Source organism: Arvicanthis niloticus, chromosome 18 (assembly GCF_011762505.2).
Source record: "Arvicanthis niloticus isolate mArvNil1 chromosome 18, mArvNil1.pat.X, whole genome shotgun sequence".
Lineage (NCBI taxonomy): Eukaryota > Metazoa > Chordata > Mammalia > Rodentia > Muridae > Arvicanthis > Arvicanthis niloticus.
The window spans coordinates 36,459,947-36,474,901 of record NC_047675.1 but is presented as its reverse complement, the minus strand read 5'-3'; the positions used below and the strand labels follow the sequence as shown (position 1 = coordinate 36,474,901).

Here is a 14,955-nt window from a genome sequence, read left to right as displayed (position 1 = left end):
CTAGATTACTGTCATGGGATCAGCATGTGTCTAACACAGTGACTGTCATTCCCTGATTCTGAGTACTTATTTAGCATACTTGTCCATTTTGCTTATTTGGTTTATTTTTTATGTATTTAGTTTTTTAAAACAACATCACCCATGATAATTGGTGTTGGTTTTTTTGTTGTTGGTGGTAGTGATGGTGGTGGTGGTGATGGTGGTGGTGTGTGCATGTGTACATGAACATGGCTGTGGAGGTCAGAGGACAACTTTCAGGACTTAGTTCTCTCCTGACTCTGTGTTACCTGGAATTCAGGCTTGCTTGGTAAGTGCTTTCTCCTGCCCTGAGCTCTCTCACCAAACCCTTTTTACTTTGTTCTTATGTGTGACCTGGGGGCTAACATAGAAGAAAATGTATTCTCAAAAAAGAGAGCTACTTTAAACGAGTAGGAATTACTTATAAAACCATGCGCACACACTCTACATACCCAGTGGGCGTCTAGGGACCTTCACACCTGTCTATACAGGACAAGAAGAAGAAGAAGAAGAAGAAGAAGAAGAAGAAGAAGAAGAAGAAGAGGAGGAGGAGGAGGAGGAGGAGGAGGAGGAGGAGGAGGAGGAGGAGGAGGAGGAGGAGGAGGAGGAGGAAGGAGGAGAAGGAGGAAGGAGGAGGAGGAAGGAGGAGGAGGAAGGAGGAGGAGGAGAGGAGGAAGAAAAGAAGAAGAGGAGGAGGAGGAAGAGAAGAAGAGGAGGAGGAGGAAGAAGAGAAGAGGAGGAGGATGGAGAGAAGAGGAGGAGGATGGAGAGAAGAAGAGGAGGAGGAGGACAGAGAGAAGAAGAGGAGGAGGATGGAGAGAAGAAGAGGAGTAGGAGGACGGAGAGAAGAGGAGGAGGAGGATGAGGAAGAGGAGGAGGAGGATGAAGAAAAGAAGAGGAGGAGGAGGAAGAAGAGAAGGAGGAGGAGGAAGAGGAGGAGGAGGAAGAAGAAGAGGAGGAGGAAGAGGAGGAAGAGGAGGAAGAGGAGGAAGAGGAGGAGGAGGAGGAGGAGGAGGAGAGGAGGAGGAGGAGAGGAGGAGGAGGAGGAGAGGAGGAGGAGGAGGAGGAGAGGAGGAGGAGGAGGAGGAGAGGAGGAGGAGGAGGAGGAGGAGGAGGAGGAGGAGGAGGAGAAGGAGAAGAAGAAGAAGAGAAGAAGAAGAAGAAGAAGAAGAAGAAGAAGAAGAAGAAGAAGAAGAAGAAGAAGAAGAAGAAGGTGACTCATATTTATACTTCCATTTCTCTCACTAGCCACAAAGCTCAGAAGAATTCTAACTGGAAAGGAAAGGTTAGCGTTGATATGTCTGATAAAATGACCTTTAACCAGTGTTTTTATGTTTTTCTGATGGTGCACACAGAGACTTTCTGGAGGGCAGGTGGCATTTTTGGTTCTGTTATATGTGACATTTATGCCATGAGCTTTTCTGTTTGGCGGGTGCCAGGAAGCTGACAGAAGAGATCCTTAAACAAGTTATGAAAAACCATCTTCCTCTCCCACAATGACCAGGGGCGGGGGGATGCTGACTAGCTCAGGGTACTGCCAGGCTTTGGGGCTCCAGAGATACCAGGGAGGATGCACTGGCCCCCCCTCACAGGGATTAAAAGCCAACTGGAACAATGGATGCTGAGCTTTAAGTACAGGTGTGACATATACTGAGAAAATCAGGTACCAGGGCTCACAGCATGGGCTCTGCCCTGGGGAGGAGCCTCAGAGGAGACTGCTCTGGGGGAGAACACTGAACGATGTCATGAAGATTGACCAGGACGAAGCTAGGAGCGAGTTGAGAAGAGCTTTTAGCAGAGAGGGGACAATCACACAGGAACAGCTTATGGGGCAGTAGTGAAAGAAACAGAAAATGTCATTGTGGGGTGTATTGAGAGGAAACCATTTAGGAGGAAGGAGGGGACCAGCCTAGGCCAAGGACCACTGAGTGTCACCTCGCATATCTTGTACTTGCTCTTTACTAGGACCCTGAGCAGAAATGAGACTGTGGTGCACGTGTGGAAGCAGAGGGCCCAGGAAGGGCTGTCACAACCACCCACATCACAGGTGATGGCGAAGAAAATAGTCAGAGCAGTGGAGATGAACAAGAAGCTTTTATAAGGTACAGCAGGTGGGTTGGATGTAGCAGGTGGGGTTTGGATGAAGGAGGATTATGGTCCTTCCTGGGAAATAGTGATGTCACTCGCTGGGACAAGGAACCCTGGAGGAGAGGGAGGGTGAGGAAGGAAGAAACAGGGGTGGGGGGATGACAAGAATTGCCATGTGGTGTGATGGCCACGAGTCACTTGGGAGACAGCCAAGAGAAGACATGGAGAGTGCAGTGACATTAGAGCTGTAGTAGGGGGGCCAGAGTCTCAGCAGCAGCGGTGGCTGAGGCTATCAGGAGGCTCAGTCACTGAGAAGATGGTGTGATTAATGGCAGAGCTGAGAAGGAAGGGTAGAGAGGCAGGAAGACCAGCAGGGAGATATGGAAAGGTTGACCAGAAACTGTTATCAAGTTATTGTTCTAGACACCTCTGACTCTGTCCCTCTCTTGATGACAATACACATCTCCACTGCTCTAGATGTTTAAATTCCGTGTGGCACACTGAGCTGTTACACACAAAGTCCTCCATTATTTTTTCCTACCTAAGGAAGGTCAAGCTCTCGCCTTGCTGCTGCCTCTTCTCTGAACCCATTCTCTGCCTATGCTGGTTTTGTTTTTCAAGACCCTCCCTATCCTCAGCTTCTGTGACTTATAAGTGCAGCTTACAACCATGTGTCATCTAGGGTTTCCACATCTGCCTCCCCGACTAGCCTCAGTGGGAGGGCCAGGTCTTGTTCATGTTCACATCCCTGATGTCACATCTGAATTTCTTATCAACCCTTTGATTGAATGAACAAATGAATTATAAGCAAAGACTCTATATAAAGAGACAGGAAGATACTGAAGAGAGAAAGAAAATGGCTAAATATATTCTTGAGCCAATGAAAAATTAAATGTATCATATTCAGTACTGGCCAAGCACATTTTCAAAATGTCATTATTTTAATTATGGAAATGGCCTCTCAAAAAGTAAAAAATAAATAAGGCGTGCCCTTGCTCCCAGATGGGATAAGCTCACTTAGCTGTGCTACATCAGAATAATTTCACAAAATCTGGTATGCAGAGTGCATTAGGTCAGGTTGGCTGATTCTTCCCATAATTATTTTAAATGTTCATCTACAGAATTTTATTCCAAACCCAAACAGTCCATTGCATTTAATGAGCAGGCTCCAAGGCTCAGGCCCAGGACTGGCTGCCAGCTTCAATGAGACACTGGGTCATTGCTAGATGTCTACAGAAGACGTCCAGAGCAAGCCATCGTTACCATGGTAACAAGCGCAGGCAGGAAAAAGGCCGTTGTCATGTATAAGATGGGGATTATGTACAGGAAGCACTGACAAGCCACTAAGGACATAATAAGAGGTCTCCTCAGCTGGAGTGGCTGTGCACCATCCACAGCTGTCAAAACATGCAGGAAGGAAGTATACATTACCCTGTCAGTCCTCGTCACAGACTAAGAAAATGGTCAACATCTTCTACTATTTTTTAATTCTGTGCATGCCTAGACATAAAGAAGATATGGACCAGAACAGAAACCCATTCGAACATTCAGAACAAGCAATATGAAGCTCAATGGGCTTGTACACTCAGTGCATGCTCCGTATGTTGTGTTTGAAGTGCCTATTAGGAAAACTTTGGAGGCCAATAAGATGGCTCATCAGTTAAAGGGACCTGCTGCTAAGCCTGATGACCTGGGTTTGATCCCCAGGACTCACACAGAAGGATGAAGCGACTCCTGTAAGCTATCCCCTGACCTCCACGTGTATGCCATGGCATTGTACCCCACCCCCCAAGGTAAATAAAATGGAAAATAAGACTCTAGGGGCAGAAGACTAAAGCTCAGTTGGTAAAATGTTTGCGTGCGAGCATGGAGACCCAGAACCCACATGAAAAGCCTGCTGTGGCGGCACATGTGGCGGCACATGTCTGTAATCCTAGCACTGAGAAGGTGGTAAAGGGCGTATTCCAGAGGCTCACTGGCCAGTTGGCCTAGCCTCTTTGGAAAGCTCCGGGCAGATGGGAGACTGTCTTAGAAGACACAGATGCCCGCAGAAGACAGAAATTAGATCCACATCGCATCCTGTACAGAAATCAGTTCAAGCTGGATCAGAGATGTTGATTTAGAACTAGAAACACTAACACTGCAGGCACGGGGTCTAGGTGGCAGATTTCTGAATAGAAGCCTTCTAGCACAGGCAACTGCTCCAAGAGTTGACAAAGGGACTGATTGTATGAAGGAAGAAGAGCTTCTGCAGAGCACCCCTGCTCCCTGCCCAAGTGCAACCAAACCATCAATGGAATAAGTAGACAGAATAGCCTATGGCAGTCTATCTCAGACAAGGCTGTGTATATCCAGAATATACAAAGAACTGCAAAAGTTAAACACCAGGGAAACAAAGTTGCTAGTCAATAAATGGGACTATGATCTTAGGAGATAGTGTTCAAAAAGAAAAAAAATACAAATGGCCAATAAATATTTTAAGTAGTGTTCAAAATATTTCTCCATTATGGAAACACAAATTAAGACTAGTTTTGCCGGGCGGTGGTGGCGCACGCCTTTAATCCCAGCACTTGGGAGGAAGAGGCACGAGGATTTCTGAGTTCAAGGCCAGCCTGGTCTACAGAGTGAGTTCCAGGACAGCCGGGGCTATACAAAACAAAAACAAAAACAAAAACACAACAACAAAACACTGGCTTGAAAAACAAAACAACAGAGTATTTTTTTAAAAAAGGACTACTTTTGCAGGGCAGGAGATACGGCTTAGCAGTTCAGGGTGTTTGCTGACCTTGTGGAGGAATGAGGTTCGGTCTCCAGTAGTCACATGGCAGCTCATAACTGCCTATAACTCCCATTTCAGGGGACCCAGTGTCCTTTCCTGGCCTTGGCAGGCATCTGTGTGCATGTGGTGCACATACATATGCCATGGCACACCTACACACAAAATAAATAAATATTTAAAAAATCCTTTGAGATTCCATGTCATCCAGGTGAAGAGTGGCGAACACCGTGAGACCAAATGCTGACAAATGCCGACAAATGCCGACAAATGCCGACAAATGCCGACAAATGCCGACAAATGCCGACAAATGCCGACAAATGCCGACAAATGCCGACAAATGCCGACAAATACCGACAAATACCGACAAATGCCGACAAATGCCGACAAGGCTCTTGGGGAGGAAGCCTTAGACATGGTTGTGGGAAATGCACCAGTGTGGAGGGTTCTCCTGTATCCCCACCCCACAACTGAACTACCTTAGGATCCAGCTGTACTACTCCTGGGTATACTCAAACAGTGTCACATCCTACCAGAGAATCCTGCACATTCATGGTCATTACTGCTCTTTTCTTATAGCAGCAAGGAAATGACACAGCCCTAGATGCCCACCAACAGATGAATGGATAATAAACATGCAGAGCATATATACATGCATACACACATGTGCACATGCACACAGGTACACACGCACATGAGCATGCACACACACATATGCACATATACATACACATATATACATATACTCCTATGTACCCACACATACACACACACATACACGTACACACATGCACACACATATACACATGCACATGAGCATGCACACATACACACATGCATGCACATATACATACACACATATGCACATACACACATATTCACACATACACACACGAGCTTGCATACACACACGGAATTTTGTTCAACTCTAAAGAGTTACAGAAGGATGAGATTTGAAGGGAAATGGAGAGAATTGGAAAACACAGTTTTAAGCAAGATAACCCAGACTCAGGAAGACAAACAACGCTGAATTCTCCCTCTCATTTGTGGACCTGAGCCCCTGTTCTAACAAATGTGAATATCCAGGTGGGAGAAAATACAGGCTTAGGAACAGGGAAACTGGAATGGGATGGATGGGCGTGGAGTAGAGAGAGGCTGCAAGGGAGGGAGGTGGGGAAGACCGAAAGTGCAACGAGGAGGTGGGGGAGGGGCACAATGGGGAAAAGGCGGAGAGACTGGGGGCGGGAGTAAGGAAGAAGAGGAACCAATCAAAATGAAGGATGTATGGAAATGCCACCTGAAAACCTATTGGAAGCTAATTCTTTTGAATATAAAATGTCATATAATCTCATATTTTCCCACATTTATCCATTGCTGATTATAATAGAATTTTTTTTGAGATTATAATAGAATCTCCCCTTTCCTTGTAATAATATTTCCCTCTTTTCTTCTAAACTAATTTAAAAAGTTACAAACTAATTTTAAAAACCATGGTGGGTGGTACCTGAAGAATAGCATTCAAGGTTGTCCTCTGGTTTCCATATGCATGTGCAATGTGTGCATACATATGCATGAGCCCGTGCACACACTCATGCACACACACACACACACACACACACACACACACACACACGTGTGCGCAGCTGTAGATACATGAACATGTACATACACTTTCTTTATCTAGCTGATTAAACAAAAGCAAAGATAGAAGGGGCTGCACCCGACTGAAAAGGCTATGCACAGCACAGGAAAAGGTGAACAGATTGAAAAGTCCACTTCAGGAGAGGGACAGAGCTCGCCAGCTCCACAACTGACCAGGGGCTAATTTCCACAGCAGATAAGCAACTCTGCAACAGCCAATCCAAATCCCCAAGGCACAAAACTAACGGGCCCATTTAAAGATGGGCTAGGGATCTGAGTAGACATCTCTATGGAAATGTACACATAGCTTACAGTTGCATCCACACCCTTCAGCATCATCAATCATCCTAGAAATGTAAATCACGACTGCAGTGAGAGAGCCCCTCAGCTGTTAGCGTGTCTGCCATTCCAAAGACCAAGTGTTAGTGTGGCAACCACAGCGTGCTCCGGCCAGGGCATACCATGGGAACGTTCCTATAGAACTGAGCACAGAGGCTTTGTACATCTAAAGGCAGCTCTGAGCTAAAGCACTTGTGTGACACACATGGAACTTTGGGTTCTATCCCCAGCAGTAAAAATAAGCATATTCATCAAACCACAGTCTGATCCTGCAACCTCACTCTTGAGTCTTCATGCAATAGACTAAAATCAAGATCTCAGAGAGAGCTGAGCCTTGCCGCACTGTTCCCAGAAGATAAGATTTTCAAACACTCCAGATGCCAAGACAAATGTATAACTAAGACAGCGCATTTACACACAGCAGAGAAGAGTATCAGTCAGCCTTCATGGCTGGGGGACTATACAGTATGTGACGACATGGGGAGAACTCAGGATGTGGTGTGTTATCACTCAGACACATCCCAGAGCCAGTCTTTAACTTCCTTCAGGAGCCTCTATACAGCTTTCCATAGTAACGAAGTCATTTTGACTTCCTGACACCTGTGCCCAGAGTTTCAGTTTCTCCATATCTTATCAATGCTATCCATTTTTCTTTTATAAGCAGCCATAAATCAAAGAGTTGACATGGTGGTTGCCTGAGTTTGGGGAGAGGAGAGTGGGTACCAACAGGCATAAGGCTTCAGTTAGGTAAGAAACCGTCATGTTCCGGAAGTCTGCTATAGAGCATCGTGGTGCAATGATCAGTTTAAAAAACACAATGACTTCATTTTTGGTAATGAACTTTTAGTGAGCTAGCCACTAGATTCCAACAGGAAGTAAAAGTTTAAATAGTCCTTCTCACCTTTGGGGATGATGGGGTTTTCAAAAATAGGTTCACTTTCCTGTTTGGAAATTTGAGTTTTAGATTCTGTTCTTTCCAGTCAGTGATGACTTATCAGACTGAAAATACTCATGAAAGGCTAGTGCAAAGAGCACAGTTAACCCAGAGGAAAGCCACAAAAGAAAAGGGAGCAGGAGAGGTCTATGGGCTTCCTGGGGATGGTGGGTGGGTGTGGCCGGACGGGGTGGGGGCGTGGGGTGGGGCTTACCTGATCTGATTTTCATCATCGTCCACCAGGAAGAACCAGCGGAATTTCACAACCAAGGGGCTGCAGTTGGTGATCATGATGTAGCGAATGACCTCGGTATCGTTCAGGATGCAACCGAAATCCACGTCCATCACCTCAAAGCTGAGGTTAGGGTAGTGTACTTCTGCACGCAAGCCCAGGTTGTCCACCTGAGGGTGTTCTAGATACTTAATTGACAGAACCTCTTCTGCCACCCAGTTGTTCAGGTCGTTTCTGTAGGAGGGATCAAATTTGACCAGGAGGTGTTTCTCCTCATCAACCTCCAGTCTTATAGGCTGTAAACAAGATAATACGAAGTTACAAACTCTTTTTTTTTTTTTGTTACAAACTCTTTTAAAAAATACTTATTTTATGTATTTGAGTATACTGTTGCTGTCTTCAGACACACCAGAAGAGGACATTAGATCTCATTACAGATGGTTGTGAGCCACCATGTGGTTGCCGGGAATTGAACTCAGGGGCTCTGGAAGAGCAATAGGTGCTCTTAACCGCTGAGCCATCTCTCCAGCTCCCAGTTACCAACATTTGCACTTCAAAAGTCTGATGTGATACACAACCCAGGAGAGTCAAAATTATGCACATCTACTTCACACACACATATATTCATCCATATATATATATATACACACATACATATATACACACATACATACATACACACACACACACACACACACACACACACACACACACACACACATATATATATCATATAGCTTTGAATAATTAGCAGCTATTGGTCAGGTTTAAAACTCATGTTGTGATTTGATGGTTATTGGGGATGAAGTCTCGGAGTGAGCTCTTTTCTGAGGAGACGAGGTTAGTTGCCCTAAGGAGGGTTGTTACAGATCAAGGCTGTCTCTCTCTCATGCTATTCTTCCACACATATCCTCTCTGCTATCACTTGAAGCAGCATGGGGCCCTGGCACCATGTTCCTGACCTGCAGAACTCTGAACCCAAATAAACCTCATTTCCTTATAAAATATTCAGCCCAGATATGCTGTTGGAGCATTAGCACACAGACTCTGATAGCTACAAATATGTGTATATTTGTGCATGTGCTTGTGCACATGTGTATGTGTGCATGTGCTCGTGCTTATGTGTGTGTGGGTGCATGTGTATGAGAGAGAGACAGAGAGAGCTGGGGGAAAAGGGATGGATGGAGGGGCAAGGGGAGAGAGGAGAGGGAGGGAGAGCAGAAGCACCTCACTGTCTAACCCTATCTCAGAGTCATCCCTGGCTTAACATGGCCACCTACATCTTGCACACATGCACCTGGGTACAGTTTAGACAGAGACGTCTCCTCACATCTCTGCAAATCTGTCTTTGAAGATTGATTCTAAATTGTTTTGAGAAGCAAGATTTTTGTAGGCATTAGTCACGTCTACAAAGTCTAAAATTTTTATGAAAAAGCAGGAAAATTAAATTAGAGATCCTTCACCATGCTATTTCTCAGAGTTAACGTTTTCAGTAAATGTTAGTTATAGGCATGATGGGTAAAGGGTTGGATTTATGAAAATAGGTTTTCATTATATTATTTTATTAAAAAATATTGTGAACTTAAAAAAATACTGAAGATGGGAGCCTGGAGAGATGGCCTGTGGGTAAGGACACCCGTTGCTCTTGCAGAGGATTCAGACTAAGTATTGGGCATCTATGCCGAGTGCAGACAACCACCTGTAATTCCAGCTCCAGGGGATCTGAGACCATCTTTGTGTGTGTGTGTGTGTGTGTGTGTGTGTGATTAAAAAAATAAAAATAAATCTTAAACCAGAAGACAATTTTTCTCCCTGTAAGAGAGAGACTTAATCACAAGATGAAAGACTCTAGAATCACGTTGCTTGTATTTGTAGGATCTGGGTTCTCCCAGTTCCTAGCTGTATGACCCTGGAAAAGTGGAGAAGCTTCGTTTCCATATCTGTAAAGTAGGGGTAATGATAGTGCCTCCCTCCATACCTGTTTTAAAGAGGGTGGAATGAACATATGTGATAATATATATTATTAATATAGCGTGTAGTATATAAATATCATGATCTCTTCTCAATAAAAACGATGGCTAAACATTGATCAGTTTTTATTGTAGTCTGACTATAAAAAAGAGGTGGACCCCATCAAGGAAACTTCTGGATATCACAGGCGTAGACCACTACAGAGAACCACAAACAGTCAATATGCCCACTCTTGGTGGATACATCTACAAAATATTCCTGCACCTAAGGTTTAGGGAACATTGCGAAAGACGGGGAGGAAAGACTACAAAAGCCGGAGGATCGGGGACTTTGCTGTGAGACTGTCTCCTAGCCATGCCAGACGCTGCACGCATGAAGTCTCGCCAACATAACTGCCCAAATGTGAGCTGGACAAGGACAGCATGCAGATGAAATGGGACATATTTGGGGATATATATGTACATACAAGTACATGTGTGCAATAACAGCTGATGAGAAAAAGAGGCCGTGAATTTGCAGGAGAGACAGATGATGGGTCTATGGGAGGGTGTGGGGGAGGAAAGGAAAGGAGGAATATGAAATACAATTTCAAAGATGAACAAAAATGGAGAAAGAGGCTTATCAGTATACTACTTTTTACTTGCCCATTCCCTCTGGGTGCTAAGGACTCAACCCCAGTCTTCATGCATTGCTACCCAGAGATACAGCCCCAGCTTCCGTTTTCTGAATTTTACTGGCTGTGATGAGTTTTTTTTAAAAGCCATGGTTTAAAAGGATCTGATGTGAAAATTTCAGCTGCCAAAGTTGCATGGTTCCCTTTAGAGGGACTGAGCATTCTGGGCCAGTGTTACAGTTGTTACAGTGGTGGACTGAGAATTCTGGGTCAGTGTTACAGTTGTTACAGTGATGGACTGAGAATTCTGGGTCAGTGTTACAGTTGTTACAGTGGTCTTTGGTCCCTGAGGGCCTCACAGATGAATCTCTTCCTTGTCAATTCTTAAACAAGGGGATGTTAATACTCAGTCATTCCTTGCATCCAGAGAGCATCTTTCAACTACCTGTCTTCTCAGAGGATATTATGGCTGGCTATAAAATCCATGCATCACAACTTCTATTAAAACTCTAGTCATTTCCCTGGTGACATTAAGTTATTGGGGAGAAATCTGAGGTCAGTATAACAAAACCATCTTTTAATAGTTCTCTTCCTTTCTGCTTAGAGACTCTTACCAATGATTCTTGTGACTTCATTGGATATGTCTCATTGTGGTATAATATCAGGACAGGTAGTGACCTTATTACAAAGAACTTTCAGAATGATGTCACTTGTATTAGATGAGCTGGAACAATGAAACTCAGCTCATCTCTCTAGTCATCTTCACTTCAATCCTAGTTTCTCTTGCATTAGGTAGTTAACTTTACAAGTATCTTCTCTATCTTTGTAGACATCCCACATGCATGTAGACATAAAATCACATTCACGCATGCTTACTATTTATATATGATGGCACATTATTTCTACTTGTCTGCATTTCACTTTTCTCTATATAAGATCATCTAATATCTGCCTTTTGAAAATGTTTTATTTTTAAATTATGTGTATATCTATGTGGATATATATACACATACATACATATATTTATTATATATATATATATATAACTTTTGAGGCCAGAGAAGGAGTCATATCTCCCAGAGCTGGAGTTACAGGTAGTTTTAAGCCACCTGATGTGAGTGCTGGGAACCAAACCCCAGCTCTCTGGAAGAGCAGCAGGTGCTCTTAACTGCTGAGCTATCTCTTCAGCCCCTGCCCCCCCCCTTTTAAAAGCTTCATAGTTTCATAATCCTGCTATCATTCATTCAATCAATCTCTCAAGGTTTTGGGGTCCTAATCCTTTGCCCTTATAAACAGTGGTCTGATGAATACCCTTGCACCTTGCATGTGTGCCATCGTCTATCTTGGGTCTGTAGAAGAAATCCCTAAGCATGGGGATTCCTAGGTCAAAGGACGCTGCCATTTAAAATCATGGTAACTACTGGCATATTGCCTTCCACTGTACGCTGCCCAATATCACAGAGAGCATGTTTCTACACGCCCTGCCTAAGCTAAGTGCTGTCTACTGTCTGCTCTTTGCTAATCTGACGGCTGTAGTCCACGGCACTATGTGTCCCTAGTTTCTCCAGTTTGAGCCGAACAGAACCTTTTTTCTCATGTTTAAGAGTCATTTTCTTTCTGTCAGCTCTGTTCTCTCCTTATGACTATTGGGCCATGGTTCATTTTCTTGTTTACTCATGGAAGTTCTCTATTTTTAACAAATTTGAATATTTTATTAAGGCTCTAAGAATAAGTGATATGAAAACTAAAAATGTACTGCCAGGAACAGGACCCACTCTGCTGTCCCTACTCCTAACAGGCCATCATTTAAAAAATACTTTTAAAATATTTATTTATTTATTTATTTATTTATTTATTTATTTATTTATTTGTGTGTGTGTGTGTGTGTGTGTGTGTGTGTGTGTGTGTGTGTATCTGTTGAGATTCTAAGTACCACATGTGTATGTGAGAACTCATGAAGGCCAGAAGATGGTGTCAGGTCCTCAGGAACAGGAGTTACAGTGGTTGTGAGCTCCCATGCTGGTGCTGGGAACTGAACTCAGGTCCTCTGCAATAGTAACCAGTAATCTTGACCATGGAACCATGGAACTAATTATTATCATAAAGTTGGTCTACTGTATACTTTCCTTGGGCCAAGAAGGGACGAGCAGGCTATGGTCACAGTTGGGCACTGGAATGAGGAAATGGGTGAGGGGCTTCCTTGGGACAATGGCACGGATGCCACTTGAAGCATGGGACTTTTCCCAAATCTTTTGGTCCATGTGTCTGGAGAAAAGAACTATGTTTGTTTTGTCTGTGTTTTCTGGGTGAGGTAGGGTGCATACGGAGCCCCCATCTTCAGTGTTCTCTTCCTATACATGTCTCTTATCTCAGAGACACTCCGGTATTGCTGGGCAAAACAGTTTTATTTTTCACAATGTCATGGCAACATTTTCTGGAATGTAGATTTTTGTAGCATCTCCCTCCCCCAACTTGCTATAAAAACCATCATTCTATCTATCTAAGTCATCTTAAAATCTCATTCTTTAGTTACATTTATCTGCTATCCTTTTATTTATTGCCATGGGCTCTTCATTTTGGGGGTAGGGGGTTCTGCTTTTATCCCATTACAACCACAAGAAGAATAACAGTGGGGCTGGGGTTGGCACTCATGTCTGAATCTTTACATCCTCCCATCCGTCTGCTCTGTGCTCCGTGATGTTGCCTGCCATCTCTTCTTCCAGCTGAGTCATATCAGCTATGCTCTCTCTGAGGTGCTGGAGAGCTACCAGCCTGCACCACTGGCTTTCTTCAGCCAAGTCCCACTGCAGTGTATTTTCTCCCATGGATCACTTGGGGCTTACCTCTTCTCTATATCTCTATGTTAAGAAATCTTAGCTGATCTTTCCAGTCTTGCGGTTGAAGGAGGCCATCTGGGCACTGTCTGACAGGTCATCTCCTAAGTACCCTGTCCCCACCCACTTCAGAAGTCCATCTTGCTGAGTGTGGCTTATAACAAATCTTAAGTCACAGGCTCCCTCATCTGAGGTCTGGTGATTGTTTCCTGCCATTGTTTCTACTTCTCCATTGGTAGGCTCTCTAGAAGGGAAAGCTGAGCTCTTAAAATTGCGTGTGGGCTTGCTTTCTCCTTCAACCCTCCTTTTCCGCAGCTCTGCAGCTTCGCCTGCCCATGGCCATCTATTCTACTGTCATCCTCATGCCCAGCAGCAAAGAATCACAGGGATATTCCCATCGAGCTGTTTAGAAGACGCTGCTTTCTGCCTCAGATCTGCAGCAGGGGTGGGCTCACTGCCTTTCCTCTTCACTCGCATCAAGTTTGTTAGTATTTGAAGATGGGCTTGTTTACTGGGGGAGACTGGACTTGACCAGTTCCTCATTTCAGGGACTTTAGTTGGATTTCCCTAATAGGGAAACTTTAGGAAGTCATTGCCTTGTATAAATTAACTTCATTATGATAGGTAGGAGATAATGGGCTATCCTACTGGGCTGGAAGGTCTTATGTCATGCATGAGTCTTCCCACTGATGGACACTTGTCATAATGTATTGACTATTATTTGTAATTTTCTGTATTTTTCCTATTGGTTTCCTGGGTCAATTTTTTTCTGGACTAAAATTAGGCAACATATTTTTATTCTTTTCCTTTTCACATAAGCTCCTTGCCAAGTTACCTTAGGAGTTGCAGGCAATAGAGACCTATCAGTCTCACATATGAAGAAGGGTCCAGTGGTGGAAAGCAGCACGCTCACAGGCAGGGTGGTGATGTTCTTTATCGCCAAGGGTTGGTAATCAGCCTCCAGGTTGGTGTTGGGCTTCTGAACAAGAGGAAAGGGGAAAAGAAGAAACAAAACCAAGTCACAGTAAGTACAGTGAGTCCTGAGTAACAAATCTCTTTAGTTTAGAATGAAACCCTCAACACACACACACACAGACACACACACAGACACACACACAGACACACACACAGACACACAGACACACACACACACACACACACACACACACACACACACACACACACACACACACTGCCCCAGCTTCACAGAGATGTTTATTTCCCTGGGTAGAGGTTTACAGAAATGGAGCAGACGGAGGTATGTTAGGATTCTGAAACATGAGCTTATATAACCCAGGAAATAGAGATTCTGAGAAGTTCTTATTGCTTAATTTAAAACAAACCCTATAGAAACCCAGCCACTAGATCAAACTGTCACTACCCACATTGACACACCACCATGGAACAAAGTCTAATAAATCTGATATTTTATGAAAGACATGAGGAATTGGTGTAACAAACAAAACGTTTTGCTTTTATATAATTCCCCCCTCCCCATGCTTAAAATAT

The 14,955-nt window shown here is 44.0% G+C and overlaps 1 protein-coding gene across 3 annotated transcripts in view; it reads right to left on the bottom strand.

Annotated features, from left to right (window-relative positions):
- Positions 1–14,955, bottom strand: part of Hydin (HYDIN axonemal central pair apparatus protein) — a 360,278-nt gene that overhangs the window by 154,939 nt on the left and 190,384 nt on the right. For all 3 annotated transcript variants that reach the window (XM_076915883.1, XM_076915885.1, XM_076915884.1), the window contains 2 exons: positions 14,282–14,425; positions 8,011–8,324 (listed from right to left, as the gene is read on the bottom strand). In XM_076915883.1, the coding sequence (XP_076771998.1) occupies positions 8,011–8,324; positions 14,282–14,425 (458 nt within the window). The remainder of the gene's footprint in view (positions 1–8,010; positions 8,325–14,281; positions 14,426–14,955) is intronic.